The sequence below is a fragment of the Alternaria hordeiaustralica genome, assembly GCF_023758085.1.
Source record: "Alternaria hordeiaustralica strain BMP 2776 chromosome Unknown scaffold_10, whole genome shotgun sequence".
NCBI classification, from domain to species: Eukaryota; Fungi; Ascomycota; class Dothideomycetes; order Pleosporales; family Pleosporaceae; genus Alternaria; species Alternaria hordeiaustralica.
In genome coordinates this window covers 542,102-569,152 of record NW_026056782.1, presented here as the reverse complement: position 1 = coordinate 569,152, position 27,051 = coordinate 542,102, and the positions used below count along the sequence as shown (strand labels likewise).

The window sequence follows — 27,051 nt, the reverse complement described above, 5'->3', positions numbered from 1 at the left end:
CAAGTCATGCGATGCAGCGGTAAGAGAAGCCACTAGCAAATGCGTAACCAGGACAAAACAAACCGGGCGACTGCCCAACCATCTGGATGCGTCCCCATTCCCGACTCGCGCGCACCGCTCCAGAAATCCGCTTGCAACGTGCGATCCATGAGGCGATGACACCATGATCAAAAATCTCAGGTCTGCTCGGCCGAAGCGTCGCGCTAGGCTCGAAGCAGCCACGTCATTCGAAAGCTTGGCCCGCGGCCCCAATCACAGCAACGCAATGCAGAGCAGGCGCCGAACACGGCAGGGATGGCGGCGCTGGGAAAAGGTGCCGCTATGCATGTTGCAGATCGCGGACAGTGCGTCATAAGGCTCTGACAAGGGTTTTCGATCTCGAAGGAGAATGTACCGAGCTGCCGAGGTTACCCTGTGGGTGTTCCAGGATTTACTTTTAGAAGTTCCATATTTTCGTGCTGTTTCCGCTGTCTGGAGTTAACGTGCGGATGGTGGGCGGAGAGTCGGCGTCGGCGTCAAAATGCTCCTTCTACTCCAAGATACGGATCTGAAAAGAGGGGCGTACGCGTGTTGTTGGCATGAATATGGAGATGCTTACTGATGATTCAAGCTGATTCATCGTGAAGAGTTGCTTAACTCCATCACCACGACCGAGGTGATTCAACAGCGCAGTCTTCACTAAGCATGTTTGCATACGAGGCTCATCTCATCTCACACTCGCTACTTGACACCAAACCCGTACCTCGCACGATAGATAAGATGCGGCATTGATTCCTCAGCACAATCCGCTCCGCTCCACCCTGGTCGCTGGTTCGGACCAAGACGTGCTGTCCCGATTCCGACCCGGAATTCGGGGAAAAACCCATCACAGTCCCATCGACACGCTGTTCCCAAACCCATCTGCTGGATCACCTTCATGTCACAAATGCGCATTTCACCAAGCCAGACCCGACAATGCAAATCACGATGCCAACGGCCGCATCTTCACCCTATCTTCTGGAAATTGCTCGAACGCCCCCGTGCATTGCGGCTCCAAAATAAGGTTGCAAGGTTCGCTTCGAAACGAACGGGGCTCCCGATAGCTGGTGGGTCGGTGTCACGACTCATGCAGGTTCTAGAAGGTGCGTTGAGCCGCGTCGTGAGATTGGACCCATCTCTCAACGTTTTCTGTGTTGTTGTTGCCGAGGCACAGGGACATGTTATGGCTTTGGATAAGTCGTGTGAGGGTTTGAGTTGCGTTTCTAAACGTAGGCTCTCACCCCACTTATGGATATAAGTCGAACGCCAACCTACATTGCATCAAGCTTTTATCAACCTTCGGTTTGATGCCAATGCAGACTACAGCGCATCTACTCAACGTCTTCTTCCAATGAAATGCTCTAGTAGCTGAAGCCTAAGGCAGCCATCTAGTATCCGCAATTTCGCCAAGTTCAAGCCACAGAAGAGGTAGACCAACTTTATCCAGTAGGCACATTAATGGACATTCTGAAATGTGCATCAGTATCTGCATTTGTCATATATCAGGCTTTCGCAACGCCACTAGAGGCAGTTGTACACCGCAATAGGGGTGTTTTCCCTGTAGAGTGTTGCAGACCGGCTGTTTCGTCCTGCAGTCTCAAACTCCCGAGGTCATCACACCTATATGCACGTAGGGGTGAGGATTGAGATGATTGATGTGATTTCACGATATGTTTGAGTCCTTGTGTTGCTTTCACACGAATTTAGATAGTGAGGGTTTATCTACGACGAGCCTTGCCTTGTGTTGTACAGTCGTCTTGCCAAATGTCACATACCAGAATCATTCATGTAGACTTGTAACACAACTTTCGACAGAATGATTTGTGTCATTCTGATTCCATACAAATTTTTCCCTTTTATCATAAATCGTTTGTATCCAATCCAACGCCAACGCCAATGCTAGCTGAATATGCCATGCTTTTCTCCATCATTCGACTTTGCGTAATCCAACTTAAACCTCATTGCTAGGGTACGTAACCTTCTCCGTAGGCATAAACTCCTCCTTAATCGCCCTCATATTAACGAACCTCGCCAACAAGTTCGCACTACCAGCCTTGTCGTTCGTTCCACTAGCCCTTGACCCACCGAAAGGCTGTTGACCAACAACTGCACCCGTGCACTTGCAGTTGATGTAGAAGTTACCCGCCGCATCCCTCAGCTTCTCTGACGCGTACTTGATAGTCTCCCTGTCCTTTGCGAAGACAGCGCCCGTCAACGCGTACTCAGACGTGTCGTCGATTTGCTTGATGATGTTGGCGAAGGCGTTGGGCGCAGCGTCGTCGTAGACGTATGCTACAAGGACGGGCCCGAAGAGCTCGCGGGATAGAAGGGGGTGGTTAGGGTTCTTGGTACGGTAGATGGTCGGGTGGATGTAGTAGCCCTTGCTGCTGTCGTACTTGCCTCCAACGACGAGCTCGAGCTCGCTGTCGTTCTTGGCTTCGTCGATGACGCCGGACAGCTTCTTGAAGGATGCCTCGTGGATGACAGGGCCGATGAAGTTGGAGAAGTCAGTGGGCTCGCCGATCTTCAGGGCTTCGACTTCACGGACGAGAATCTCTTTGAACTCGGGCCATGCGGACTCGGGTACGTAAAGACGGGAGCAGGCGCTGCACTTTTGGCCTTGGTACTCGAAAGCACCGCGGACGGTCTGAATAGCTGCATTGTGGATGTCGGCATCCTTGTGGACGAGATGGAAGTTCTTTCCTCCAGTCTCACCAACGATCCTGGGGTAGCTCTGGTACTTGCCCTCAGCCACACCGTTCGCAATCTTTCCGTATAGTTGACGGAATACCGCTGTGCTACCGGTGTAGTGCAGAGATGCGAATTGCTTGTGGTTCAGGACTTCCTGGGTTACCTCCACAGCATCACCGGGCACCCACTGGATCACGTTTGGTGGAAGGCCGGCCTCAATGAGAATCTGGTAAAGGAGCCAGTTCGAGGCGATCGCAGATGGGGATGGCTTCCAGACAACGACGTTGCCCATCAGGGCTGGGGCTGCAGGGAGGTTACCGCCGATGGCTGTGAAGTTGAATGGTGACACGGCATAGACGAAGCCCTCGAGAGGTCGGTACTCAACGCGGCTGTACCTGTTAGCTTCGTTCCTGAGCTATAACCAGATGCTTTACTTACTTCCAGACTCCTGGCGAGTTGTGTGTGGGCTGGTGTCCGTATGTGTCTTCCGCATACTTGACGTTGAACCTCAGGAAGTCGCACAGCTCAGCCGCTGAGTCAATCTCGGCCTGCCACGCGTTCTTGCCCTGTCCCACCATGGTCGCAGCCATGATCTCGTATCGGTACTTTGTGGCGACGAGGTCGGCCGCCTTCAGGAACACGGATGCACGTTCGGCGAAGGGAAGTGCCTCCCATGCTGGCTTAGCAGCTAGGGCTGCGTCTATGGCCTTCTTCACATCGGCTGCGCTGGCATTGGAGTATTTGGCGATAACGTCGGCGTGGGAGGAGGGGTTGTTCTGAGTGAGGATTGAGGAGTTGTTGATCTGAATGGTGTTAGAGTGACACGAGACTCGTATGTGCGTGTGGAAGGCCTACGTATTCTCCTCCTACGGCAAGAGGTACTTGTACTGGTCCTTGCTTCTTCATACGTGCAACCGCATCTTGAAGCTTCTGGCGGTCTACCGAGCCTTTGGCATAATGTTGCTAGAATTTTGAGTCAGCATATTGATTTTGAACATATACATCGTCTCTTCTCTTACGTTAGGCTCGTTGTTGATGGTAGGAATCTTGAAGTTTGCGAGCGTCCCCGCATACCGTCTCGATGCGATCTGCGCGCCAGCATAGGCTGCGGGCAGCGCATTCAAAGTCTTGGAAGCAGAGCGCAGAGGCTGGAGACCCTTTGAAGAACCCATTGTGTATGTGATGATAATTTTGATTGACCAGAAATCTAAAGGAACGCGTCGTTATGTATCTTGAGCTATGAAGCTTGACGTGATGGAGCTCTCGGTTTCCGTCGGCTCTCACCCCAAAGTGTGGGGCGGCGAAACCTACCTATGGGAGCGAACATATCGCCGAACACTCCCATCGGTGTGGGGTTGCAGCTTGGAGAGAACTTTTTCGCTTGTACTATGGTACGATGCGGATCCGATATCGCAGAAACTGATCGGTCAGTAGCGGTACACGATCCACATACGCTCATCGCAAGGCTTGCATCGGAAGACTCTAAAACGTCTAGGATCAGGAATGCAAAATCGTCTGGAGAACATGTATCATTGCTAGGTCCGATGTTTAGTCGGAGCTTTTCCTATGTGCGAGTCAAGTACACTAGCACTAAGCCTTACGAACGCCGTTTCGCCATAACAGTCAACACAAGCTGCCTACTCCTCCATAGCCTCTGGTACCGCCGTGTCATTTGAATCATCACCCCATAGACCATCAAGCTTGAACTCCGCAGCCCATTCCTTGACGATCTCCTTCTGATCGCCAACGAGTCCGCCCTTCGTAGCTGGTGCAGTCTTGGTGGTATCAGGCTCGGCAGGTGTGTACTTGGGAGGGCTGGTCCATCCTTGAATGCGACCATCTCTCCAGTCAACGATGACGGTTTGTGCCGCGGCGTGCATGTTGGGTACACCGCCCTTGCCCAGACGGCCTCTCTTCCTGGCTACTTGAACCAAGAAGTCGGTCGTCCTGTCGTTGCCCACAGCGTGTAGGGGAGGTAGATCGTAGACTGCCATCAATTTCGAGAAAAGCTCCTCTGAAGACGACAGTCTCTTAATGAGCAGACTGACAGCGGGAACAGGGTCGTCGATCTCTTTCGGGGGTACAGCGTTTAGCAAAATCAGGCGCGCCTTTTGTTGTACCTTGCTGTCCTTGGAACCTTCGGTGTTGGGGAAAACGATACCAGGCGAGTCGATGAGTTTCAACTTGTTGTCAATCTTAACTTCACGCAAACTGGTGGTAACTCCCGCCTCAGCACCGGTAGGGCATCCAGCAGCCTTGCCGCCTACCCTCGATGTCAATGCATTGATGACGGATGATTTGCCAACGTTGGGAAATCCAATAATTCCGACGTGGACTGCGCGCTTCAACTGACGGGACTCAGCGAAGGTCTTGAGAGCCTTGAAGAGTGTCTCGGATGTTCCCTTGATTGAGAGGTCCTTGTGCTCGAAGGTTTGCGCGTTAGGCGCAGATTTCGACGCCCGTAGAGGAAGAGTAGGGAACGAGCGACGTAGATGAATCAACCATGCGCGAAGTACCGGCGGTGGAACCAAGTCGATCTTGTTGAGGATGAAAATCAAGCGCTTGCTTGAACGGTCGGCTGCCATGACGGCCTGCTCCACCTCTTTCGATCGTGTTCCCATTGGGTCGCGAGCATCGAGCACGTACAGAACAACATCCGCGGCGTCGACGACCGTCTTGTACACCTTGTCGAACTGTTTTCTTGACGCATCTTTGCGGACCTTGACAGCATCATCGCCATCCGACTCGTCGTCATCGCTGTCTTCCATGGCGTCTGGGTCGTCGTTCTTCTCGAATTCTGCGGCGCGCGCTTTGGCGGAAGCTAGGAGAGCTGCCATAGGGTTGAACTTGTTGTCCTACATTTTATCAGTACAGTCGCGCATCGTATACCAACCACTCAGACTTACCACCTGCATCGAGTCCTCGTCTTCGCTGTCGTCGGCAAGTAGTTCGTCGCCTTCAGCATCGAATTGCTCAAACTCTTCGTCGTCCTCCATGACGTCCTCGGCGGTCGCGCCCTTCTGTTGTTGCTCCTTCGCTAGCTGGCGACGGCGCGCATTGTCTTCTTCCTTCCTCCTGCGCTGCTCCTCCACTTCTGCGAGAATCTTGTCTTTGTAGGGAAACAGGTTGGGAATGCCGGGTTCCTTCTTGGTCTTGGAGCGCCATGTCGGATCCTATATGCGTCAGAATGCGAGCGCTGTAGTCGCGCATTGTGGCAGTACCTTCTTGGCGAGCTTCTTCGCCTTCTTCTGCTTCGCCGCTGAAGCCTTCTCGATCTTGTGCCTTAACCGCACGGGTACGCGCTTCGACTTTGGCTCTAGGATGATCGTCAGTACTGTGTCGGGGCTAAATTCCGTGAGAAGCCTTACTTCCGACCTTCATATTGACGTGTTGGCGTGGTGTATGTTATCGCAATCGTCTACAGAAAAGTTCTAGCCGATCCAGAAAAAGTTCGGCACGTGAAAAATTCTGCCGCTTGTGTCCGCCTAGCTAGCTTTAGCCCCACCCCCGCGGCCCTGCCATACCCAACTCTCACGCTCTCCAACAACTTAAATGGAAATAGATCCATCTTTACCCTCTATCCATCTTCTGGAACGTCAAATGCAGGCCAGGCTTCGCGGCTGTGTCCCCAGCGTCGCGACTAGTATCTTTAGTTGCCGTCACCATGATTGGCTGCATCATCGGCAGTTGTCGGATCCGATACCGGAACGAGTTAGCGCGATAATGTATTCTCTTTCCCACCAGGTGTGTTGACATCTACAATAGTCCGCTCGGGTACTTCACTATATCATTGCGACATCTTGACCTTGGTGACTGAGATCCAGCTCATCGCATCTCTAATTTCAAACCATGACTGTATCGGAGCCTTCCTTCTCGGCACCTGCCAAAACAATCCCCTTCCATGGCTTGGTAAGAAGCACGCTTACTTGCATCACAAACTGATACTAATATCTCATCGCCTGCAGCTCTTTGATATGGAGTGCGTTATGCTCATTGAAAGCATCTTACAAGTCAGCTAATATAGGTAGTGGGACTATCATCGATTCCACAGAGGCCATTGTGAAGCATTGGCACAAGTAAGTAACAGCCGAGCATGTTCACGTCTCCAAGCTTACATGTCTGCATCAGGATTGGGAAAGAGATAGGTGTAGATCCTAATGTCATCCTCGCTTCATCACATGGTCGAAGGTCGATCGACGTCCTTCGGATCTATGAGCCAAAGCTCGCAAATGAGGAGTGTAAGCGCCAAATCTTCATTTTGACAAAAGCACTCATCTGACAGATAAGACATCTCCCAAGCAGAGGGGTTGATTCCGAAAGAATTCGGACAAGACGCCATTGAGATTCCCGGTTCACGAGCTCTGTTGGACAAGCTCGAAGAGCACCTTGTTCCATGGTCCATTGTTACCTCAGGCACGCGACCTCTTGTGCAAGGCTGGCTCGATGTCATGAAGCTGGCGCACCCCAAGAATCTCGTAACGGCAGAAGATGTGCCCAACGGCAAGCCAGACCCGGCGCCCTACCAGATGGGTGCAAAGAAGCTGGGGCTCCAAGAAAACAAATCTTCCATCATTGTCTTCGAAGATGCGCCTGCAGGCGTCAAGTCTGGAAAGGCAGCAGGGTTCGTCGTGGTGGGACTTTACACCACACATACGCTAGAACAGCTGATAGAAGCTGGCGCAGATTACATTGTCAAGGACATGCGCAGTGTCACGCTGACATCATGGGACAAAGCAACAGGGCAAGGAGACATACAGATCGCAGATGCCTTAGTCTAAGCGAAGAGAATCAACACCGACTGTTACCTTACTCGTCTTTGTGTGGGCGATTCAGTATTTTGCCAGGATCGTGAGCCTGCTTACTCGACGTTTTCAGGTTTACTGCAAGCTCAGTTTACATCGGTGACTGAGCTGCAGTCAGACGGTTGAAGCTTACGATAAGCAGTAGATTGGATGGAAGATGAGGTCGGAGACCGATTGTGCGGCGAAGCAACAATGTTTGGAGGTTGAAATCTACTTCATGCGTGCACAGCCTCGCGACCCTTAAACAGCATGCAGGAGTGTCGCTTGGAGTGCTAGCCTTGTTCGACTCGCCGTATCACCCTCCCTGTACGGGAATCACGGAATGCAGCGCATCGCATGAAATACTCCATTTCGAGCAGTCTGCGCCCCATCGAACTGTTTTCTGGAAAGACGACGGCACCACAAGCTACTGCAGTCGAAGACGTCAGCTGGGCGTGCCGTCTCTGTGGTGCGACACGAAAGCTGGCGTAACAGACTCGCAAAGAAGACTAAGTTCAGACGGGTTGGCGAGGACGTCTGATAGTCGGCAGGGTGCAGCGCATGATAGGGACGCCCTTGCAGCACGAGGTTTTTTGGTTTGGGCCAGCGGGTCCCCCAGCTGGGGGCGCACTGAGTCTTCCGAGCTAGGCTGGGATTATCCGTCGCCCAAGTCAGTCAACACACGAAGTTTGTAGGACAAGCTGGGGCCAATTTGAGTTTCGCAGGTGGTACGGAAGCCCCTTTGCTGCAAGGTACGCTCAGGAACCGTCGATATGTTGCCAAAACATGTGCGCCGACTTCCGAGCCAGCAGATCAGCGGCGCGATATGCCCCTTGGCCATGCGCCCGGGGGGCATCTCGTCACACAGATGGTCGACTCGGACCGGAAGCGGTTACTGACAAAGAGCTACTCGGCGAGTCGTGAGAGGCACAGGATGTCGGCACGACGGCGAGCGCAGTGTTGACGCCATCAGCTCAAAGCAGCGCTCGAGCCCGTTGCCCACGTTGAAGCCATGCCGGCGCCGACGGTGACTAGACATTTGACGTGGAACGTGGTTGAGCAGGCAGGCTGCGCTGGCATTAACATGCACTCTCACACGCTCATGTATATTCTCCGAACGGGGGAAGGCCCAAGCTGCAGCACCATCCATCGCCTTCAAATCAGTGGGACATGTCTCCCGCCCGAGGGCGGATCACAGCCGCCGCCGCAGCTCGCTCCACCGCCGGACCAATTGGCGTGAGGCAGGAGAGTGCCCCTGGGCGCGCTTCACGATTGCGCGCCGGGGTTGGGCGTGCCGGCCAGTGCTGCGAGTCTATGTGTATGCGAGCGTGTGGCCGCCCTCCACGGAGCACGAGGGCGAGCAGGTGCAAGAAACAGAAGATCGAATCATCCGGTGCGTCTTCTCCAGGATTCAGGTGTGCTGAGCGGAGACGACGAGTGTCACGAAACTATTTTTGTGCCGGAGCAGCATAATGCATGCTGGGGGGTTCAGTGGCTTAGCAAGTTAGCACCTCCGACCAACCAAGCGGCACCTGGGCAGCCAACAACCTGATCGCTCCTCCTGCTCTTCTTCTCCGTCGTCGTTCGCTTCGTGCCTTTCCCTACCGCGCCGTCGCGCTGAATACCCTCGTTTTTCTATTGTAGATATAGAGTCTACTGCTGTTGTTTTCGCTCCCCTTCGTAATCGTCGCTCGCTACCATTACTGGCATCTTCCCTCGACACATATCTATCCCAGCGCCGACCCGTCTCGGTGCATCCCGTGCATCCGTGCTCTACGCATTATCGCCCATCACCAGCGCCCCAGATTCCGCCGTCCACAGCTGCACCCACCTGTCACTACCCGAACGCGCCCACGCCGACGACTTTATTGCAGCACTCGCCGCCCTCGACTTCGCGCCCCTCTGCCTGTATTGCCGCTGTGCGCGCCGCCATGGATTCTAGCGGGGCCTCGACGACGGCACCCTCTGCCCCCAAGCAGCCTGGCAGCGATGTCAAACCCCGCCTCACCAAGGACCAGCACGACATCCTCGAGCAGCACTTTCTGGCGCAGCACAAGCCCAGTACCAATGTAAAGAAGGAGTTCGCGACGCGCCTCGGCGTGCCACTGGACAAGATCAACGCAAGTGTCCTGTCATGATGTATGCCTTGCGTCGCTAACACGACTGCAGAACTGGTTCCAGAACCGCAGAGCCAAAGTCAAGCAGGACCGCAAGAAGCTAATGAACCAGTACAACATGACCATGAGCCTTCCGTTTGGACACCAGCACGTGCCCGTCATGTCTAACCACTACGCGCACCCGCAAGAGCAGCAACATCCGCATATGCTCATGCAGCCGGACTACTATCCGAACGCTGACATCAGCCCTGCAACGCTTCCTGTACAAACGGGCGAGGGACCATCAGCCCTTGACCTGGGCCCTCAGCTCATACTGCAGCACCCGCATCAACACCAACAGCATCAACAGCAGCAGCAACATCAACAACAATACGACATGCAAAACGCCCTCCACGCAGTCCCGGAGCCCGACCGTTCCGCATCGTACCGCTCCAACGACCTCATGCACTCGATCATGGCTGCGACCAACGGTGCCTACATGCACAACAGTGGCATGGGTCTTAATGCGCAAGAGCAAGACTTCTCTTACGACAACAACGGTGTCAACGGGCTGCCCAATGCGTACTCTAGCGACCTGGGTGCCTTTTCGGTTTCCGCGTCCATGCCCAGCGACATCGCACCTTCACACCCGGAATTCGACAACTTCGCCGACTTCCAGATAGACTACTCGGCACTTGCTGCGACCAACACCACCAACTCTACATCTGCAGAAGCTCAGCAAAGTACAGGATCCATCTCGTCGGACGCGTCCCCATACAATGGCACCCAGTCATCTGGCACCACGCAATCGCCAAATGGACCTACACCTCCCTCAATCGCCTCTTTGAACTCGGTCTACACCGGCTGGACAGAGGATCCCTCTCAAATGGCACAGCCCAAGCAGGTCGAGGAACCAGAGGATCAGTTCGCACCATACAGTCTTGCTCAGGCTTCAGCCTCCGAACAGACGCTTCCATTCTGGCCGCAAGATGGCTCAAACCAAATGTACCCGCAGTCGAACTTCTACCAACAGCCAAACTCGTCTGCACACGCCATCCTCACTTCACCGGAACAAGCACGGAAGCTCAGTGCTGCGACCTCTGATCTCGACATTCCACTGCACTTCCGCGAGGACGCGTTTGCCCGAAGAAACTCTTCAAGCAGCAACCTGGCCAACAACATGGATGCGATCCACATCCGAAACGGTACTCCGGAGGGCTTCCAACAATCAGATCAGCATTCGAGCATCGCTGCGAGAAGACAGAAACGCCCAGTCAACCTGAACTCCAGCGCAATGAGGAGCGCCTCGTATTCTGCCCCCATGCCATCACCAGGAGGCAACCACGACAAGGTCATCCGCCGGATCCGATCAACTGGAATTGCGAATGCTGGGGGTCGTGTTCAGAAATCGCAGCCAGGTTCAGCGCAACGCTCACCTATGGCTATGAGCTTCTCAGATGCTGCTGCGTCGCCAAAGTTCGCACGAACTTTCTCGACTTCGAGCACTACTACAATTGGACAAGGCGGTAGTCTAGCACCACCAACTCCACTGACACCACAAGATTTCGGCAACTATTGGGGTGGTGCGGCTGTGATAAGACCTCATTCCGCGATGCCGGATCATAACAGCCCAGAGAGCATGCACGCGAACTGGTCTAACGACCAATCTGGAAACGTGATTGCGAAGAGCACTTCACCCCCATCTTCGTCCATGGATTTGCAATCGCGCTTTGCAAACGACGCTTTATACCGCGACACACCTCCGCAGTCAGCACCAGCGACACAGCAGCACTTCCCTCGAACATCATACATGCAGCAACCTCAGATGCGTGCAGCTTTCCATTCCACAACCGATCTTACGATTCAACAACCGAAGCCCTCGCACTTCAGGCGACCATCGCTACCTGACACTGCTCAGGCCCAAGGCGATGACAGCAATGTCCAGTACATGCAGGGCGGAAACATGTATGATGATTACAAGGACATGTCATTGAGTGGCATCCATCACAACGTTCCCTTCGCGCCCCAAGTCTCCGCCATGCCCGACTTCCTCGTACACCAGTACACACCACCTCAAGGCACGGACCCGCATGGAAACCTCATACGGCGAACGACCGAACCCCAGCCCAAGAGCTACATCTTCGCCAACCAGGGACCCGGGGACTTTAGAGGGTAGTAGCTTCAATCCTGATAGCATGCTTATCGCAACGTTGACCTTCGCTTCTTGACTTCACCCGGACTTTTCGTCGATGCGTTTTTATTCTTTGCCAGTCTGTTATGGCGATACGGCATACCTTTTCCTCTTTATTTCTTTCACTCTCTCGATTCATGGGCACACATGGAGGCATAATCTTAATACGGCACACAATCTTGGATACTATCACGATTTGGCGCAGGGCGTTGCCACCAAAGGAGTTAAAAGCGTTTACTTGATCTCACACCCCGGATTCCTTTGTATTTACGGAGGACTGGATATCACGAAACGTCGTTTGCTCAGCGTAGTTATATTGTTTTTCCTCTTATTCTGTATGTTTTTCTCATTTGTTCGAAGGCTGGGACGGCATGGTGGCTTCTGTATCTTTGGATATGTCTTGTCTGACGGGAGTCAGCTGGAGTAATGGAATAATGAATCATAGGGACTGGGTGTATTAACACCCCATTAAGTCTAGAAGAATGCAGCTATGCAGACTTGCAAATGGAATCAATATGCTTCGGCATGAGTTCACCCCTCTTTGGCTTCGTTCACTTCCGTGCAGTCCAATCTTAACGACTGACCAAACAACTACATACTCTACATCAACATCCGCATTCGTCATCCTCATCTCGTTCCCACACGCCCAGCCACATTCCAACCCACAATCCAAAGACGCGGCAATCCCCTTCGCGCAACCTTCCTCCCCCCGCGGAACCGTCCCTAGCAGCAACCCACACCCCCTCTACCTCGCTACTAACCGTTCGCATAAACCCGTGACGTTATCGTTATGTCGTTTCCGTCTTTCTATTTCCCTATTTTCCTTTTTATCCCCGTCGTTCCTTTTGGCGCCTTCTTCCGACCTGCGCCGCACCGCCGCACCAGCCAGCCCCTGAGCCCCTGCATGGCGCGAGCGATGTGGGCTAATTTTCCTTACCCGCGGACGTTGACTGTGGTTTTGAGAGGCATTACTCAACGGACCAAACTTTTGGAGTGTGGATGCCGTTACTTCGTTACGGACGGGCCGACCGTATCGATACGGTAGGGAAATGCGCCGAAGCGATGGAGTAAGAGGAGGGTGGATGGTGGATGCTGTGTGAGATAGTGGGGAAAACGTTGGAATGCAGGAGTGATCATTTCGTGCAGTCTCTGCATGCGTTAGTGAGTGATGGAGAATTCTTTGTGCATTGCATAATACCGCCGCCGCGGAAGGAGAAAAGCAGTTGTTACAAGCAAAAGGAATGTAGATGAAGTAGAGAGGGCGGGATAAGGTACCCGCTACCCGCATATGGTCGGCTGCAGACACTTGTGCCAGGTACTTAACACTGCTTCTTCCAGCTCCGCAGCCATGCCCGCTTGCTTTTCTTTCGTATCGAAGCCTCTCATGCAAGTAAGAAGGACTATGTTTGTTTTCCTTCGGTGCAATTTCTCCGCTTTTTGCTCCTTCATGCGTTCCAAGGTTGTGATTGTGATAGTGGAATTGAGGGAAGTGGCACGGTACCGCGGAGATTGACCGAGTGAGTCGTGCACATTCTTGCTCATTGCTGTAAATCATGTGAGGGAAAAAACGGGTGAGGCCACGTTGTGCCGTTAGCCGTTTAGACACGTTTACGTGGTACCTGAATCGCTATCGTCATGTCCTCAGCGTGACTTACAAGACAGTTGAAACACCAACCCCCAACTAAAATCTCCGTAACAATCGCGACCATTCCGTCGCTTAGAAGGCAGAAAACCGCCGGCGAGACTATAGCCCGAGAACTCTAGCCAGGAACTTACCCGCGATCGGACATAAGTTTGCACTTCCGTACCGCGGTTCGTGACATCCTTCGGTCCCAGAAGGTCACATACGTTGAAATTACGATGGGCAGTCGTAGCCGAGCTGCATGTAAGTGTACTCTGGTACGCTATTTCGGAGCGAAGGAAGCCAGGTTCAGGAACGGGAAATTAGTTGTGGAGTAGTTGTCTCGATGATCTACGCTCGCGGCTGTGGAGAGCTGGAAGGCTAAAGCGACTATTACCGGAGGTGCATACCTAGGTATGGTTGGAAATGGGATCTTGGGAATGTACATTTTCGAAATGTTCTGGATGAGGCAGGTTAGACGAGATCTGTCATGTACGTCATAGTATGCGGTTCTACACTCTTTCTGCGGGATGTTTGCTGTTGCAGCGCTGCCAACGTCTGGTATCCATGGATCTCCACTGCACCCGCATGCCTCATTGCACGCCTTGTAATAGAGGATACAGCAAGAGTACTCATGTCTTCCATGCTCAATCCTACCCCGCGTACTGGTTGTTGGCCTTTCACACTGATCCGGTCTTTCTATGAGCTGCTTTCATTCTTCTATCCTGCATTACAGATTCACGACCCTAGCAATATATACAACTATATTTGGCCTTTCCTTCACATACGACCACAGGCCAAGGACAAACACTGGATCCCGTTCGCTCTCCACACGTTAAGCCTTTGACCGGCGCTCTAGTAGTAAGGTGGGTGACCACTTGCGAATCATCGCTGTTGTATGTTTTTGACGTTTTTTTGCCTGTATGAATGAAGTCTGTAAATGAAAAGTAAAACTTTTTTTTTGGAATGTTTCAAGTCCTAGGAGATGCTTCATGGTAGTCAAAATACCGCAAAGTTGTGGGCAGAGCTGGCGGGTTGCTAACCATTTCATAATTACTACCTAGGTACTTGTGAAGAAGGACAAGTTGTCTGGCAGGTTCAAAGCACATTGTCCAGACCATGCAAGCCCTGCCCCTAAAGACTGCATCTCAGTACACATCCAAAGAGCCAACCCAATGCCGTGGAACCCCTTGACTTTACCATCCTAAACCCCCACACTCGCACACCAAAACTCGGCCACACAAACCGTCGTCTCCCCACTACCCCCCACTACCCCACTCCCAAACCGAAACGTACTCACTCCATCCCTAAAGCACACAAACTCCTCCTTGCCCCCATCCGTACCACCCAACGTTGCCGACCCCGCAAGCTCACTCTTCGCAAAAGTATCAGCACTCTGACTGATCTTCGACTCAAACACCCCGGATTCGAGATCGACGCGCCGTGTGAAGCCAGCCCATTGGATGGCGCGTGAAGAAGAGACGGTGCCGATGTCGGTGGGGGAGGTGCTGGAGGCGGGGCCGGTGTAGAGGATCGCGGAGGAGAGGGTGGAGTCTGAGAGGAGGGAGCGGGTTGTGCAGGTGCTGAGGTAGATGTTGTGGGGTGTGCCGATGGGGGCGGCGCGGGGGTGGATTGGGGTGCTGGTTGTGGTGGTGAGGAGGGAGGATAGGGCGATGAGGAGGGGGGTGGGGAGATGCATCGTGAGTGAGGTTTATCGTGTTGGCAGAGGGGATGGAGTGGAAGTAGAGTGACACCACACGGGGCTGTTATAAGATATTACTTTGTATCCAATGCCTTACCATCAGTCGAAGAGACAGAAAACCCAGGAACGCAGGCCTGTATATAGTATATAATCCCATGCTACTCTTACACCCACCGTCTACACGGAATACGAGATGTACTCCCAAATATTCCCTCGCACCACCACATTCCCAAGATAGAAACCCACCAATGCGTTTTCATCTACTCGTCATATAGAGCCTCGTATTGTAACCGGGAGACGGGTAGAAGAGGCTCAACGAATATGTATTTAGCCTACCGATCCAGCACTATACAGTGCATGCGAGGTTGTATACCGGCAATACCAACTGCATGGTAAGCCACCCCTGCTAACGACCGGGTACGAGTTTCGGTAAGCAAGCGTCGGTCCTGCGCGAAGGGATGGGTCCGATATTTTGTAGTCGTGATAGATAAGTCGACTTTTGAAGGCCGCATAATCGTAGTTGTGGGGAGTGTAAAACGAGACCTTTGGTGAGAATTGGATAATCGTGTGGTACTACAAAAACATCTACACGCTGATGCACGACAGCTAGTCTAGCAAGCCCGCAGCAAGCGCCTCCATATCCTCCAGTGTCTCCGGTTCCTCCACTCTATGCGCCGCCTTGGCCTTCTTCTTCCTCCTCTTCTCGGTCTTCTCCTCATCCTCAGAATCAGACTGGAACCACTTCTTCTGCTTCTTCGGCTGCTCTTCTTGCTCCTCGTCTTCCTCGTCACTGTATTCCGCATCCGCCCTGAAGTTTGCAAGAAGATCCTCACCGGGATCGGGAAGCTCGACACCCGCATCGTCACTATCGTCACCAACTTCACCAGCTTGCTTAGCCCTTTCTCTTTCTTTGCGTTTGAGCAACTTCTCCTTCCTCTTCGCTTTCGCAGTCGCTTTGTCCTCGACATCAGCAGCTTGAACGACTTCTCGTGTGGCTTCGATGAATTTCTGGCGTTGCTCTTCTGGTAGACCCTTGGCGCGCCATTGCTCTTCGTCTTCGAGTTCGTAGATTTCGTGCGGGTTGCCATCGTCGTCGTAGACAAGTTTCTTTCCCTTGTCCATGAGTTTGGTGAGCTTCTTCTTGGATTGTAGGAGTCTCTCGCGGCGGTTGCTGTCGACAACAATGGGTTGCGATGCACCAGCAATGTGTACAAGGCGACCACCAGGGGGAACTTCGGGAGCCTTCTCAGCGTCAACATCGCTGGCATCGTCTTCCGCTGGGATTCGTCGTTTGACGGCCATGAAGTCGTCGTCGGCCGCGTTGGTAGTAGCTCCAGCACCACTGAATTCGTCCGCTGGGCCCTCGTCATCCCCATCCCTAACCAACTTCCGGTAATGTTCTCCCAGGACATCCTGGTTCTTGCGCTCAAACATGCGGTCGTACTTGGTTCGCACGGGTTTGTCTGCCTTGGCCGTCTCTTCAGCATCCGAAGAGTCCGAGACCTCGATCATTTGTCTTGATGCCTGCTTCTTCTGTCTGCTGTTGTCATCCTTCAGGAACTTGATCTTTGGCGCTCCTGGCAGACCCAAGCTAGAGGCGTATGCTTCCAGATTGTACTCTTTGAGCTTGAAGACTTCCTTGTCTTTCTGTAGATATATCGACTTGACGTGCGTCATGAAGGCCTTTTGGCCGAGATACTTCAGAGCTGGATCCTGGAAGCACATGTTCTGTAGCTGGTCCTTGATTGACTGACGCTTCTTCTGGCGCACGTTGATCATCTCGACGGGTACTCTCTTCGCCTCCAGACGCTTCAGCATACCCTCCTCTTCGCTTGGTGCCAAGAATAGTACTCCCCGTCCCTCCCGGTTGTATCGTGCTGTTCGGCCGACGCGGTGGATGTAGGTATCGACATCGTCGGGGCAGTCGACCTGTATCACGAAGTCAACTGCTGGGAAATCCAGTCCTCGGGCTGCGACGTCTGTAGCAAACAGGCAGGAATGTTTCGCCGCAGAGAATTTTGCTGTTGTGTCAAGTCGAGCTCCCTGCTTTTGACGACCGTGGATGTGGAGCAGCGGTATACCAGGCTGCATGTGACGGAAAGACTCGTAGACGAATCGAACAGTCTTTGCAGATGAGAAGAAGCAAAGAATCTTTGACTTCTTGCTCGCTTGTATGAAACTCCAGAGGGTGTCCAGCTTCTCTTCGATGGGGCAGACGATGTAGTTTTGCGTTAGGCCCTTCGGAGTTGCGCTCTTGTCTTCGGCGTGTACGGATACGTATTCCGGGTCTTGGAGGCTCAAGCGCGCAAGGTCGGACACCTTCTTTGATTGGGTAGCCGAGAAGAGCAGCGTCTGTCTCTCCTTGGGAAGATATTCCACGATTGCGTCCACATCGCGCTGGAAGCCCATGTCAAGGATTCGATCCGCTTCGTCGAGCACCAACATCTTCAGGTCGTCCACACTGAAGGCTGCTGTTTGCGACAAGTGCTGCAACATGCGACCGGGTGTTGCGACGACTATGTTCATCTTGGTCAGAGCCTCCCTCTCGTCCTGTAAGCTCTTTCCTCCAATGAGCAGACCCGCCGCAAACATGTGTCCATGTCGTCCGATCTTGCGCAGGACGTCGAATATCTGGATGGCGAGTTCTCGAGTTGGGGACAGGATCAAGGCGCCCAAGCCGGCGTCGGGGCCAATGTGTTGCAGGCGGTACAGATTCTCTAGGACGGGAATGATGAATGAGAGTGTCTTTCCGCTGCCCGTCTTGGCAGCACCGAGGATATCGTGTCCCTGCAGAGCTAAAGGTATGGCTTTGGCTTGGACGTCGGTCATAACGGCGAAATGCGACGACTTAAGGCCTTGCTTGGTCGGGTCGGAAAGCGGGAGATCGGTGAAGTCTTTGTAGTTGCCATGCTTGGGGTCCTGCATGTACAGTCAGCTCATTGCGCTCCATGTCTTCTGTATATCGGCGCGTTCATACCAGCTGCTGGACGGCCTGCTCCAGCTTCTCCACATCGACATCGTCGCGCTTCCTCTTCTGGAGATTCTCCCTCTTCTTGGGCTTGAAAGGCCGCGTGCGACCAGTGATGCCAGATGCGACCATGGCGGCGCGATATCGAGTCTTCGGCTTGCTTCGGTGTTGATGTCGACTGGCGCATCGCGAGAGAACTTTTTGGTGGAGAACTTTTGGCCTCGGTGGGTCCGTGCGCTTCGCCGCGGGGATTCACGCATTCACGCGCCATCGCATCGCGAGCTGCTATTTTCACTTTCACTCTTCACCACCACTGTACAGGGCTTAGTGCGACTTGCAGAATTCGGCTTATTCATTTTCTGACCTCCAATCGACTACACACCACATCATCTACACTCAACTCCAAGCAACGCGTCTACAATCCACCATGGCGGACGATGATATCGATGCCCAGCTCGCAGGTCTGGGTAAGGAGCTTGACAAGGACGCTGAGATAGACCGTAAGTTGAGATCTATGCTCATTTCTTGATATGTAGCGACTTAGACTAACAAATCCAGGCATCCGCAGCGTCTTCAGTCTCGACGCCTACGCCGTCCTCGGCCTGCAACCCGGTGTCCCCGAATCCGACATCAAGAAAGTCTACCGCGCCAAGTCCCTCCTCATCCATCCCGACAAGACCAAGAACGAGCTCGCCCCCGATGCCTTCGACCGCCTCAAGAAAGCCCAGACCGTCCTCCTCGACGAGAAGCTGCGCGCCGAGCTAGACGAGAACATTGCCGATGCGCGCATGCTGCTCATGCGGGAGAAGAAGCTCACAGCCGATGACGAAGAGACACGTGGTGAGGAATTTGCGAAGGAGTGGAGACAGAAGGTCATCTGGGTCATTCGAGACAACGAGATGAGGAAGCAGAGGCAACAGAAGGCTGCCATGAGAGAAGAGGGTCGTGCACAGAGGAAGGAAGACGAGGAGATCAAGGAGCGCAAGAGGAAGAGAGAGCAAGATGAAGCCTGGGAGAAGACCAGGGATACTCGCATCAACAGCTGGAGGGAGTTTGCACAGGGAAAGAAACCAGAGGCCGCGGATGGTACAAAGAAGAAGAAGAAGAAGGTCAAGGCTCTGGGATGAGCACCTCCAGTGTCTCTTCTGTATTCCGGATACTAGAGTCGCTGTCCCAGAGGCGGTAGCGATCACAGATGCCCGGAATCCAGCGCTCTGTCGCCTGCGCCCGGTTATCTCCAAGGTCAGCAGCCGGCCCCCATGAACCATACTTTCATAACCAAGATACCCATTTGTTCTTACCACTGCATACACAATAAACACCTTGCACTATTCACCTCCCTCTGCACGTCATATTGAATGAGTCTCGCCCCCAACATCCTCATCTCGGCTGTCACCCTATCTCGCGTTCCGCCTCGCCTGGTAGGTTGGAATGCGCGAACAGCGTGTTCGTCGCCAGCATTAAGGTTTCGCCAAACCGCAGTAGCTGTTTCACATATCGAGGCTTATAGCACTACAAGCGCCACGGGCCGTAGATCTACATGCTCTGGACAACCTCATTTCACATTGCACTCTGCGTCGGTACTTTGGACAGGGGAGAATGGGTGAAGGAAGGACTCAAAGATTCTCGTTTCTTCTTCTCTATTCATATTCTTAACATACGAACAAGAATTGAACCATAGCCAGCAAATTCTGCGCTATATACCTCAAGTGTTCCATCCAATCTTCTGCAACATTCGAGAAACCAAATGCGGGTATATCCTCCACCTGGCCTAGCAGCCAATACTTTCCCAACCGAAAAACCCCCACTCCCCCCCATAACTATAACTATCTTTAGAGCTTGTAGCCAAACTGCTTTCGCTCGTAAATGCGTGGTATATACAGGTTCACATATATACTTCCGGACTTGTATCCGGGCCTCTCTTGTCGAAAGAGAGCGTGGTACCTCGGCGGTGGATGGTGATGAGGTGGACCAAGAATAGAAATGTAGTTTGAACCATACGTGACTGTTGTTGTCCTTGTAATCTCCCGTGGTGTGTTTGTCGTCGGTTGAGAGTTCCGACAGGTGGGTGGTATAGATATAGTGGTGGTCTGGCGGCTGAGGTGTTGCTCTCTGTCTTCCGCTCCTTCTGGTCTTTCACGCGAATCCATGTCTTGCCCTCGGACCCAAATTGGCCCCCCACTCGCTACTCCGCCGCCCACCAGAAGACGACGAGTACTCCCGCTCACACCCAGGACCTCCAATTCGTGCGTAAACGCGTTTACTACACAAATGAGGCGGGAAAGCGACTCAGAACCCAGTCCCGGGTTGACGATGAAACACCAACGCGAGGGCACGGATCAACAGTGGTACAAGACGTGAACACACCGTACGACGAGTACTTGGATAAGAAGCGCAAAGACCCGCCCACAAAAGCAACGCATACGAGGAGAGAAGACAACAACACGCACAACAACGCTGTCAAGACCAAACCAGGTTTCCAAGCCACCCATGCCGTAGCGATGACGAATATGCGACGTATAACCAGAACAGAGGCAGAAGCCAACCAAGACCAAACGGTAACGTACGCACGTCAAGCAATGCTAATCGCGACGAAGACAAGAGCAGTGATATCGATAGAAAAAGCAGGACCATGAGCGCGCTGTCATATGCAAGAGATGACGAATGGGCAAAATCCCAAGATATGGCTTGTTACGACAAAACATCGCAGAAGAAAAACACAACGAGTGGGTAACCAACGCCCCAAAATGCAAAGGACAGCAAACAACGACTACCGCAGGCAAATGCAACTCAAGAAGCGACAAGTAAGATAATCGTGAGGAAAGAATTGTCGTATGAGATGAGATCCATGTCGTCGTCCCGTCCGTGTGCAACATGCGCCATTCCCGCCTCCGCTTCGCAAAGCGCCCGAGTTTCAGTTTCAAGTCAGACAAGGGAACCCGACTGTCGGTACCCTCCGCACTTCTACCGCCAGCCCAGCCACGAGCCACGGCCAGCCTGTTGGAAACACGCATGATCCCTTCTTTTCGCGCGAAACCGCAATGACCCCGCTGCACGTCCCCAATTCCAATCTTCCTCACACCGGCCGACGCGTCTCAGGAACGAGAACGCATTGCAACGTCAATCAATCGACCTCCTCCTGGCTTTGACGACTTGACTTGTCGGGTCTAGTCGAGCACCTCATGTATATTCAACCGCCGCCGCTTGCCCATGTCAGGCGACTCGGGCCTCCGCTGCTCGGCGCTACTGGACGGTGAGTCGTGCGTTCGCACACGCTCGCGTTCTGCGGCGCTTGTTTCGACGTGGAGCGGGGAACCAAGCGGCGCGGGACCTGTTCGAATGGGCGGGAGATGCAGGCCTTCGAGACGGGGAGGCCGGTTGAGCTCGCGGAGAGGTTCGGATGTTGCTGCTGGGGGGCGCGCGGGTTGTGCGTATGGCGAGGGGTATGCGCTGCTGGTGGGTTGCGGCGGGACTTGGTAGGTCGGGAAGTAGCCTGATTCTGGGCCTGCGGTGGGAGAGTAGCCGTATGAGGGGCTGCTCTTGTAAGAGCTTGGACTGAATGTGGGGAGGGACGTGCGGATAGAGGAGATGTTGATGAAGGGTGAATTTGGTCCAGAGCTCGTCGTTGAGGTTCGACGCTCTTGATGCGGCGTGAATTGCGAGACTGCTGTCGGTGCGGACATGGCCTGAGAGGTATGTCGCGATGTTGAGGGCGCTAACTGCTGCGTTAACAAAGTCGGTCCCGCGTGTCTTGGTGGTGAGCACACGACGAGCGTTACAAAGTACAGAGACGTCCTGGCAAGCCGGATTTGGACAGACAACGACTGGTACTGTCCACTAGCCGGCAGACGAAAGCTGAGGTACATGGGCCGGTTCGTGTACCCCTGGGTGACATGATCAATGTCCTGATCTGCGATCGAGTCCATCACCGCGCGCATGGGATCTTGTCCAACCGGGGTGATGGGCGCCATGTACGTCGGCTCACGTTCGTCGCGCTCATCGCGCAAATCGTTTCGCAGCTTTTGCATGCTCTCGTTCTGTCGCGCTTCCAGAAGCTCGCCAAGATGCTTGCCCCTGATGTCTCCGAGGAACGATACGAGGTCCGCGAAAGCCTGGTTTGCTTTTTGTATCACCAAGTCCAAATTTAGGTAAACGACAGGCAGCTTTTGGTACGCCAAATTCGGTCCCACGCCGTAGGGAGGTGCCTGCACTCCGCTGTAGTCACCCACGCTGTTGGGCGCGTCCCGGGGCGCAGACGCAGCGGAATGGAGCTCCTTCTGGTGCGCAGTACTCTCCAGACTTCGCTGAGGTTCGAAGGGTCGATATTGCTGGGATACTGGGTAAGGCGCTTGATGAGCGTGAGGTTCGGAGGTAGGTGGTGCTCCTACGAGCTGGCTAGGTGGTCTTCCGTCGTCTGATCTAGTGAACTCTCTGTCGTCTCTCAATCGTGGCCTTCCTCTCTTTTTGTGCTGCACATCTTTGCATGTGTCCTATTTGACGCGTTAGATCACTCGCCAGAGTTTGACTTCGCGCCGCAAAGACTAACCTGCTTTCCAGAAGCGACGCAACGACCACAGGGGCGTTGGACGTCGCAGCTGAGATGTGCCTTCTTGCAGTTAACACAAGCTGACGCAACGTGCGCTTTTGTGCGTCTGGCTGGCTTCGTCGGTCTTGACGGTGGTGGTGCGATCATCGCGCCTTGCTGCACCATCGGGCCTCCGTGCTGGACTCCAGCATAAGGGGGCAGGCCGGCGTTTTGATAGCCATAACCGTAGCTATGCGGGATGGCATGAGGGTAAGATTGGTGCTCGTGAGCACGTCCGGGTTGGTAATGGAGTGCTTGACCCCTGTGCTGGGGTTCTCCAGGGTAAAGTGGCCGCTGTAGGGGAAGAGCATGCGCTCCCGACGTAGACCGCGGATCGTACAGCGATGGCAGAGTCGGCGGTTGAGTCAGGCTGTCCTGTCTCTGAGATGATCCCGGCGGAGGGTAAGAGAGGCGCGCAGATTCAAGCTGTGCTGTTCGACGAGACGGGGAATGAGATTCTGACATGGGCGGAGACGGGTAGCCCTGGTGCTCAGACCTGTTAGGACTGAACTTCGACCGGAACTTGGCAAGGCCGTCTTCAGGTTCTGAAGGCCGCCCGAATGGCGTGGTAAGGAGTGAGGTCGGACCAGGTAGCACCAGGCTCTGCATAGTTTGACCACCGCGCGCTCAAACGCCGCGTAAGCAGCAAGAGCACAGAGATTAGAGGTAACGCTGGAGCGAACAAGTGGGCTGTCTCGCACGATGCCCTTGGATATGCGAAGTAAGAGTGCACGGCAGGGAGATGTTGGTGTGGCAGTATGATGAGGCCTGCATGGCGTCCCAGGTAAGCTAGTGCACAAGCGAGGAGAAGATCAAGACAATGACCAGAGGCAGGGCATTCCCTTATGGTTGGACAGTCGCCGAATCGATAAATGCTCATGTCCAAACAAGTTTCAATACAGGGTGGCGGCATGGTGGGCCATGAAGAGTTTGAAGGAAGACACGGGCTGAGAGGCAAAAGAGAGTGCATGGAAATACCTTTTGATAGTGGGCGAATGGGGTCGACAACAGCGATGTGTCTGGTTAACTCGGTGTCAGAATGGAGACGGTGTCGGACCAGTGTCGGCCTTGTGTCGACGGCAGCGGCAGGCAATGGGGCGGCGAGAAAGAGAAGCGGCGAGGTGGTGGTGTTGTATGGGGTGGGACCAATGAGGGATTGGGATGGCGACTCGTCGTGGACCAGAACAGAAGTCGACTCGGCGGACATTCCCCAGTAATAACCACAATCGGTTATGGAGATTCTACTCACAGATCTTTGCTACATCCCTGTCAAGTCGTGCAGGCGGGCCATCCAGGAGAAGGGGGCCACGATGAGTTCCGGGCAACGGGAGCAGGGAAGGGTGCGTCTCGGGGACTGCTACATGCTTCCCTCGTTCGGCTGATGGTTCTTCGACATTTCTGCTAGGCCGGTTTCCCAGTCGGTCGATGCACCCGCGGAATCACATATGCACGGCCGCCAGCTGTCTGCGTGCATGGGCGGTGCGGGTTGGGGAGCCTTGTCAGAGGCCGCTCAACCCCCTGTCTTCCGCACCGTCCTCGAACCGGGGTGTGCTAACGAGATATGGTCGCGCTTCTGCGCGCTATTGCACCATTGTTTTGCAGCCGCCCAGGCAAACTTTCAATTGAAGCATAGCATAAGTCGGCGCCCTTAATCCTCGGCGTGCGCTTATGTGCGACCCAGTAATTGCCTTTTTGGCTGCGTCCGGCAGCCACGGCGCCCACGAGAGGAGAATTGACGGCCAGCTAGAGGCCCTACAGCAAGGCAGTTATATTCACCCACGCGAGCCCTGCCACCGGCCGCCGCGAGGTGAGCAGGCCGACAGGTGTGGCTCCCACTGACAGGCCCGCGGTTGTGGTGCACTATCAAGACGCTTGTCACTGTCAGTCGCGCTTCCGGACCCTTCAGACCAACCACTTGCATTGATCGCCTCGCAGGCCTTTTCGCACCGACCGACGGTCGCAGCGGAACATCTCGCCTCGTAGCGGCTGCGCTGCATGGACTGCCGGGGAAAGCTTGCTCAGGGTCTTGCTGTCGCGAGCTGCAAAAGCACCACTGCGCGCTGATGACGCACTCCGCTGGCGCAAACTCTATCGCGACTAACAAAAAATTGGACACACATCCGATGCCACGATCGACACTCGGATATGGCTGACAGGGCCGCGCCTGTGTGTGGAGTTTCCCGTCGATGCATTGGAGGCAGTCGCTCTTTTCCCGAAAAGCAACTCGTCATAATCCCCTTGAACAATCGACGCTGTGGGGTGTCCTGCTTCGTCATGCGACACGCTACGTCTAGTGGCATGGCGCTGGCGCTGTAAGCTTGTATGGCGCGGGTGATGGATCTGGCAGATGCAATGTGCTCTGGTTCAGAACGTGCAAGCGACGGTAAGCTGCATCCGTGGCACCTGGTCCCCGTAGTAGCTGCTGGATAGTCTTCTGTACAGTCTCTAGAGCATGTCGACGTCGGGATGTGGCGCACACGCTTGGTACCTTCTTCTGCATGCCCAGCGTCGTGTGCAGCAGAGGTCAAACAGCGGACTCGGTGCATTTGAGACGATCCCCTCGACCTGCAGAACATGGCCGGGCGGTCCAGTGTTCCAGCCGCCCGCGGTGGTGTGCCTCGCCGTGGCGTCGAGTGCTGGGAGCAAAGCGTACACATAGTGCCCATGGTCAGACTAAGCCAGTGGTATATCATGCATCCGTTATAGGCGTGGGCCGTGTCGCATTGGGATAGCACACGCAAAATACTCCGGTGGGTATATCGATCGAACGCTGGCGCTGTTGACGATCTGCCCGTAAACTGCCCGAGCGACGACGGCATGACCACCGATATTGCTCGTCTTATTGGAGTGTGCGCAGCATTGACGATGCGGGGCCGAAGCTCACAAAGTAATCGCAGCCAGCCAAGCATGTCATGACAAGTCGACGATGCTGGCAAGATGAGGCCTTCCATGCTGCTGCCGCCAGGTGTGTGAGCAACGGCACCAGCGTTAGTGTGCCGACTGCCCCATGACGGCTACCCAACCGCTCTTTCGCATGTAGAAGGTGGAACGGCGACTGCGGCAGGGCAAACTTGTGATGCTGCACCACGGACGAAGGCCATATTCACCGGTGATGCTTGACCCCAACGCGGAATAGCGGTAAGCTGAGCCGACTGCCGTGAAGATCGATGCCGCGTCTAGGGCAGAGGTGGGTGTGTATACCTCTGCACTAGCTGGGAATAGCGCATCCTGGCACCAGCATTGTATACTCGTCCTCCCTAACCCTCATCATCTCAATTTGTAATTGTCTAATCACTTCAATACTTGCGATCTGCAGCCACAAGGCATTGCACATGTCCCGTCACCTGGGAAGTGCAGGGACGCAACGTGCTCGCCAGTGAACCTTGTCCGCACATGTTCACTCTGCTCTCTGCGGCCTGAACCGAGATCACGACGCAGGGGGCATGACTCGAGGCCGGGTCCTGCATGAGCGTTTCTTCTTCCTCCGTCGGGGCAGGTCATCCGGATCGTACAATGACTAGCCACTACGGCCGAGCAAAAGAGAAATTTCCATCCTGTACAAAAGTGTCGGATGCGCCCAGCTTTTCGAGTGGGTCGGTGATTGGCCCCCAGCGCGGAAAATATAAATCCAACCGACAAGGCAACGCGAGAAGCCCAGGACTAGACCTTGCATTTAGCCTCGTCGAGGATTGCTGAGGTCCAAAAATAATCACAGATAGCGGATATTTCGACGTTAACAGCAGGTCTTATATCGCCTGCAGATTGCTCTCATCTCTCTTTACGGTTCCCCGAGGCTACGGCATGCGCATAACGGCCTGTCCAGGGTCTCGGGATTACTGTCCTTTCCCGGCGGGCCCTGCCGTTTCGTTGATTCAGGCGCAGGTCTCTGTTGAGCTCCGTTTGATGCCAACCCTGATGCGATCATCTGCAAACTGATGGAGCCGTGTCATGTGCTACAATGCCAGCATCTCGAGTTTGCATCGCAGTGTCTAGAGCTGATAAGCCACGAGTCAGCCGCTTGGCCAGGACCCGAATATCACGACAGGCCTGCGGGCGGGATCTACGAACCGGTGCTCAGGACACGTTGTGCCAAAAGTAGTCGGCTACCAGGGACCCTCGCTGGCCTCTCCGTTTCCCCTGTGGTCCTTGCATGCTTGCCCGTCGCTGGTCCCATTGTCGATTTGCGACTGGGTGCGGGCCGGGCAGCTCCCTGGCTGGTCTCAGTGCCCAACAGGTGTCCAACTAAGACGTGTTATTGCCGATATGCTCCTCGGAGCCTCTCTGACACATGCATTCTTCGATGCGGCTCACGCCTGGCTTCAAGGCAGCCTGCAGCATCTCGTGACACAAGGCAAGCGAGCCCTGCAGGATTATTCGCTCACCCCTCGACGACCTTGG

General features: G+C 54.2%; 7 protein-coding genes across 7 annotated transcripts; 3 read left to right on the top strand and 4 right to left on the bottom strand.

Moving 5' to 3' along the window:
- Nucleotides 1-1,969: 1,969 nt before the first annotated feature.
- Nucleotides 1,970-3,881, bottom strand: J4E84_005782 (uncharacterized protein; the record flags this gene model as incomplete). The annotated part of the gene is made up of 4 exons (XM_049388375.1): nucleotides 1,970-3,098; nucleotides 3,148-3,512; nucleotides 3,565-3,672; nucleotides 3,729-3,881. 4 exons carry the CDS (start codon nucleotides 3,879-3,881, stop codon nucleotides 1,970-1,972), a joined length of 1,755 nt encoding a protein of 584 aa, XP_049243920.1.
- A 465-nt stretch (nucleotides 3,882-4,346) lies between these two features.
- Nucleotides 4,347-6,090, bottom strand: J4E84_005781 (uncharacterized protein; the record flags this gene model as incomplete). Its single annotated transcript, XM_049388374.1, has 4 exons — nucleotides 4,347-5,564; nucleotides 5,616-5,882; nucleotides 5,931-6,025; nucleotides 6,078-6,090. 4 exons carry the CDS (start codon nucleotides 6,088-6,090, stop codon nucleotides 4,347-4,349), a joined length of 1,593 nt encoding a protein of 530 aa, XP_049243919.1.
- Nucleotides 6,091-6,887: 797 nt separating this feature from the next.
- Nucleotides 6,888-7,487, top strand: J4E84_005780 (uncharacterized protein; the record flags this gene model as incomplete). Its single annotated transcript, XM_049388373.1, has 2 exons — nucleotides 6,888-6,897; nucleotides 6,997-7,487. 2 exons carry the CDS (start codon nucleotides 6,888-6,890, stop codon nucleotides 7,485-7,487), a joined length of 501 nt encoding a protein of 166 aa, XP_049243918.1.
- Nucleotides 7,488-9,421: 1,934 nt separating this feature from the next.
- J4E84_005779 (uncharacterized protein) lies at nucleotides 9,422-11,762 on the top strand (the record flags this gene model as incomplete). The annotated part of the gene is made up of 2 exons (XM_049388372.1): nucleotides 9,422-9,610; nucleotides 9,660-11,762. The coding sequence occupies 2 exons, from the start codon at nucleotides 9,422-9,424 to the stop codon at nucleotides 11,760-11,762; spliced, it is 2,292 nt and encodes a 763-aa protein (XP_049243917.1).
- A 3,944-nt stretch (nucleotides 11,763-15,706) lies between these two features.
- On the bottom strand, nucleotides 15,707-18,200 carry DBP4 (ATP-dependent RNA helicase dbp4; the record flags this gene model as incomplete). Its single annotated transcript, XM_049388371.1, has 2 exons — nucleotides 15,707-18,019; nucleotides 18,078-18,200. The coding sequence occupies 2 exons, from the start codon at nucleotides 18,198-18,200 to the stop codon at nucleotides 15,707-15,709; spliced, it is 2,436 nt and encodes an 811-aa protein (XP_049243916.1).
- Nucleotides 18,201-18,495: 295 nt separating this feature from the next.
- On the top strand, nucleotides 18,496-19,195 carry J4E84_005777 (uncharacterized protein; the record flags this gene model as incomplete). Its single annotated transcript, XM_049388370.1, has 2 exons — nucleotides 18,496-18,568; nucleotides 18,627-19,195. 2 exons carry the CDS (start codon nucleotides 18,496-18,498, stop codon nucleotides 19,193-19,195), a joined length of 642 nt encoding a protein of 213 aa, XP_049243915.1.
- A 2,040-nt stretch (nucleotides 19,196-21,235) lies between these two features.
- Nucleotides 21,236-22,779, bottom strand: J4E84_005776 (uncharacterized protein; the record flags this gene model as incomplete). Its single annotated transcript, XM_049388369.1, has 2 exons — nucleotides 21,236-22,558; nucleotides 22,615-22,779. The coding sequence occupies 2 exons, from the start codon at nucleotides 22,777-22,779 to the stop codon at nucleotides 21,236-21,238; spliced, it is 1,488 nt and encodes a 495-aa protein (XP_049243914.1).
- Between the last annotated feature and the right edge of the window lie 4,272 nt (nucleotides 22,780-27,051).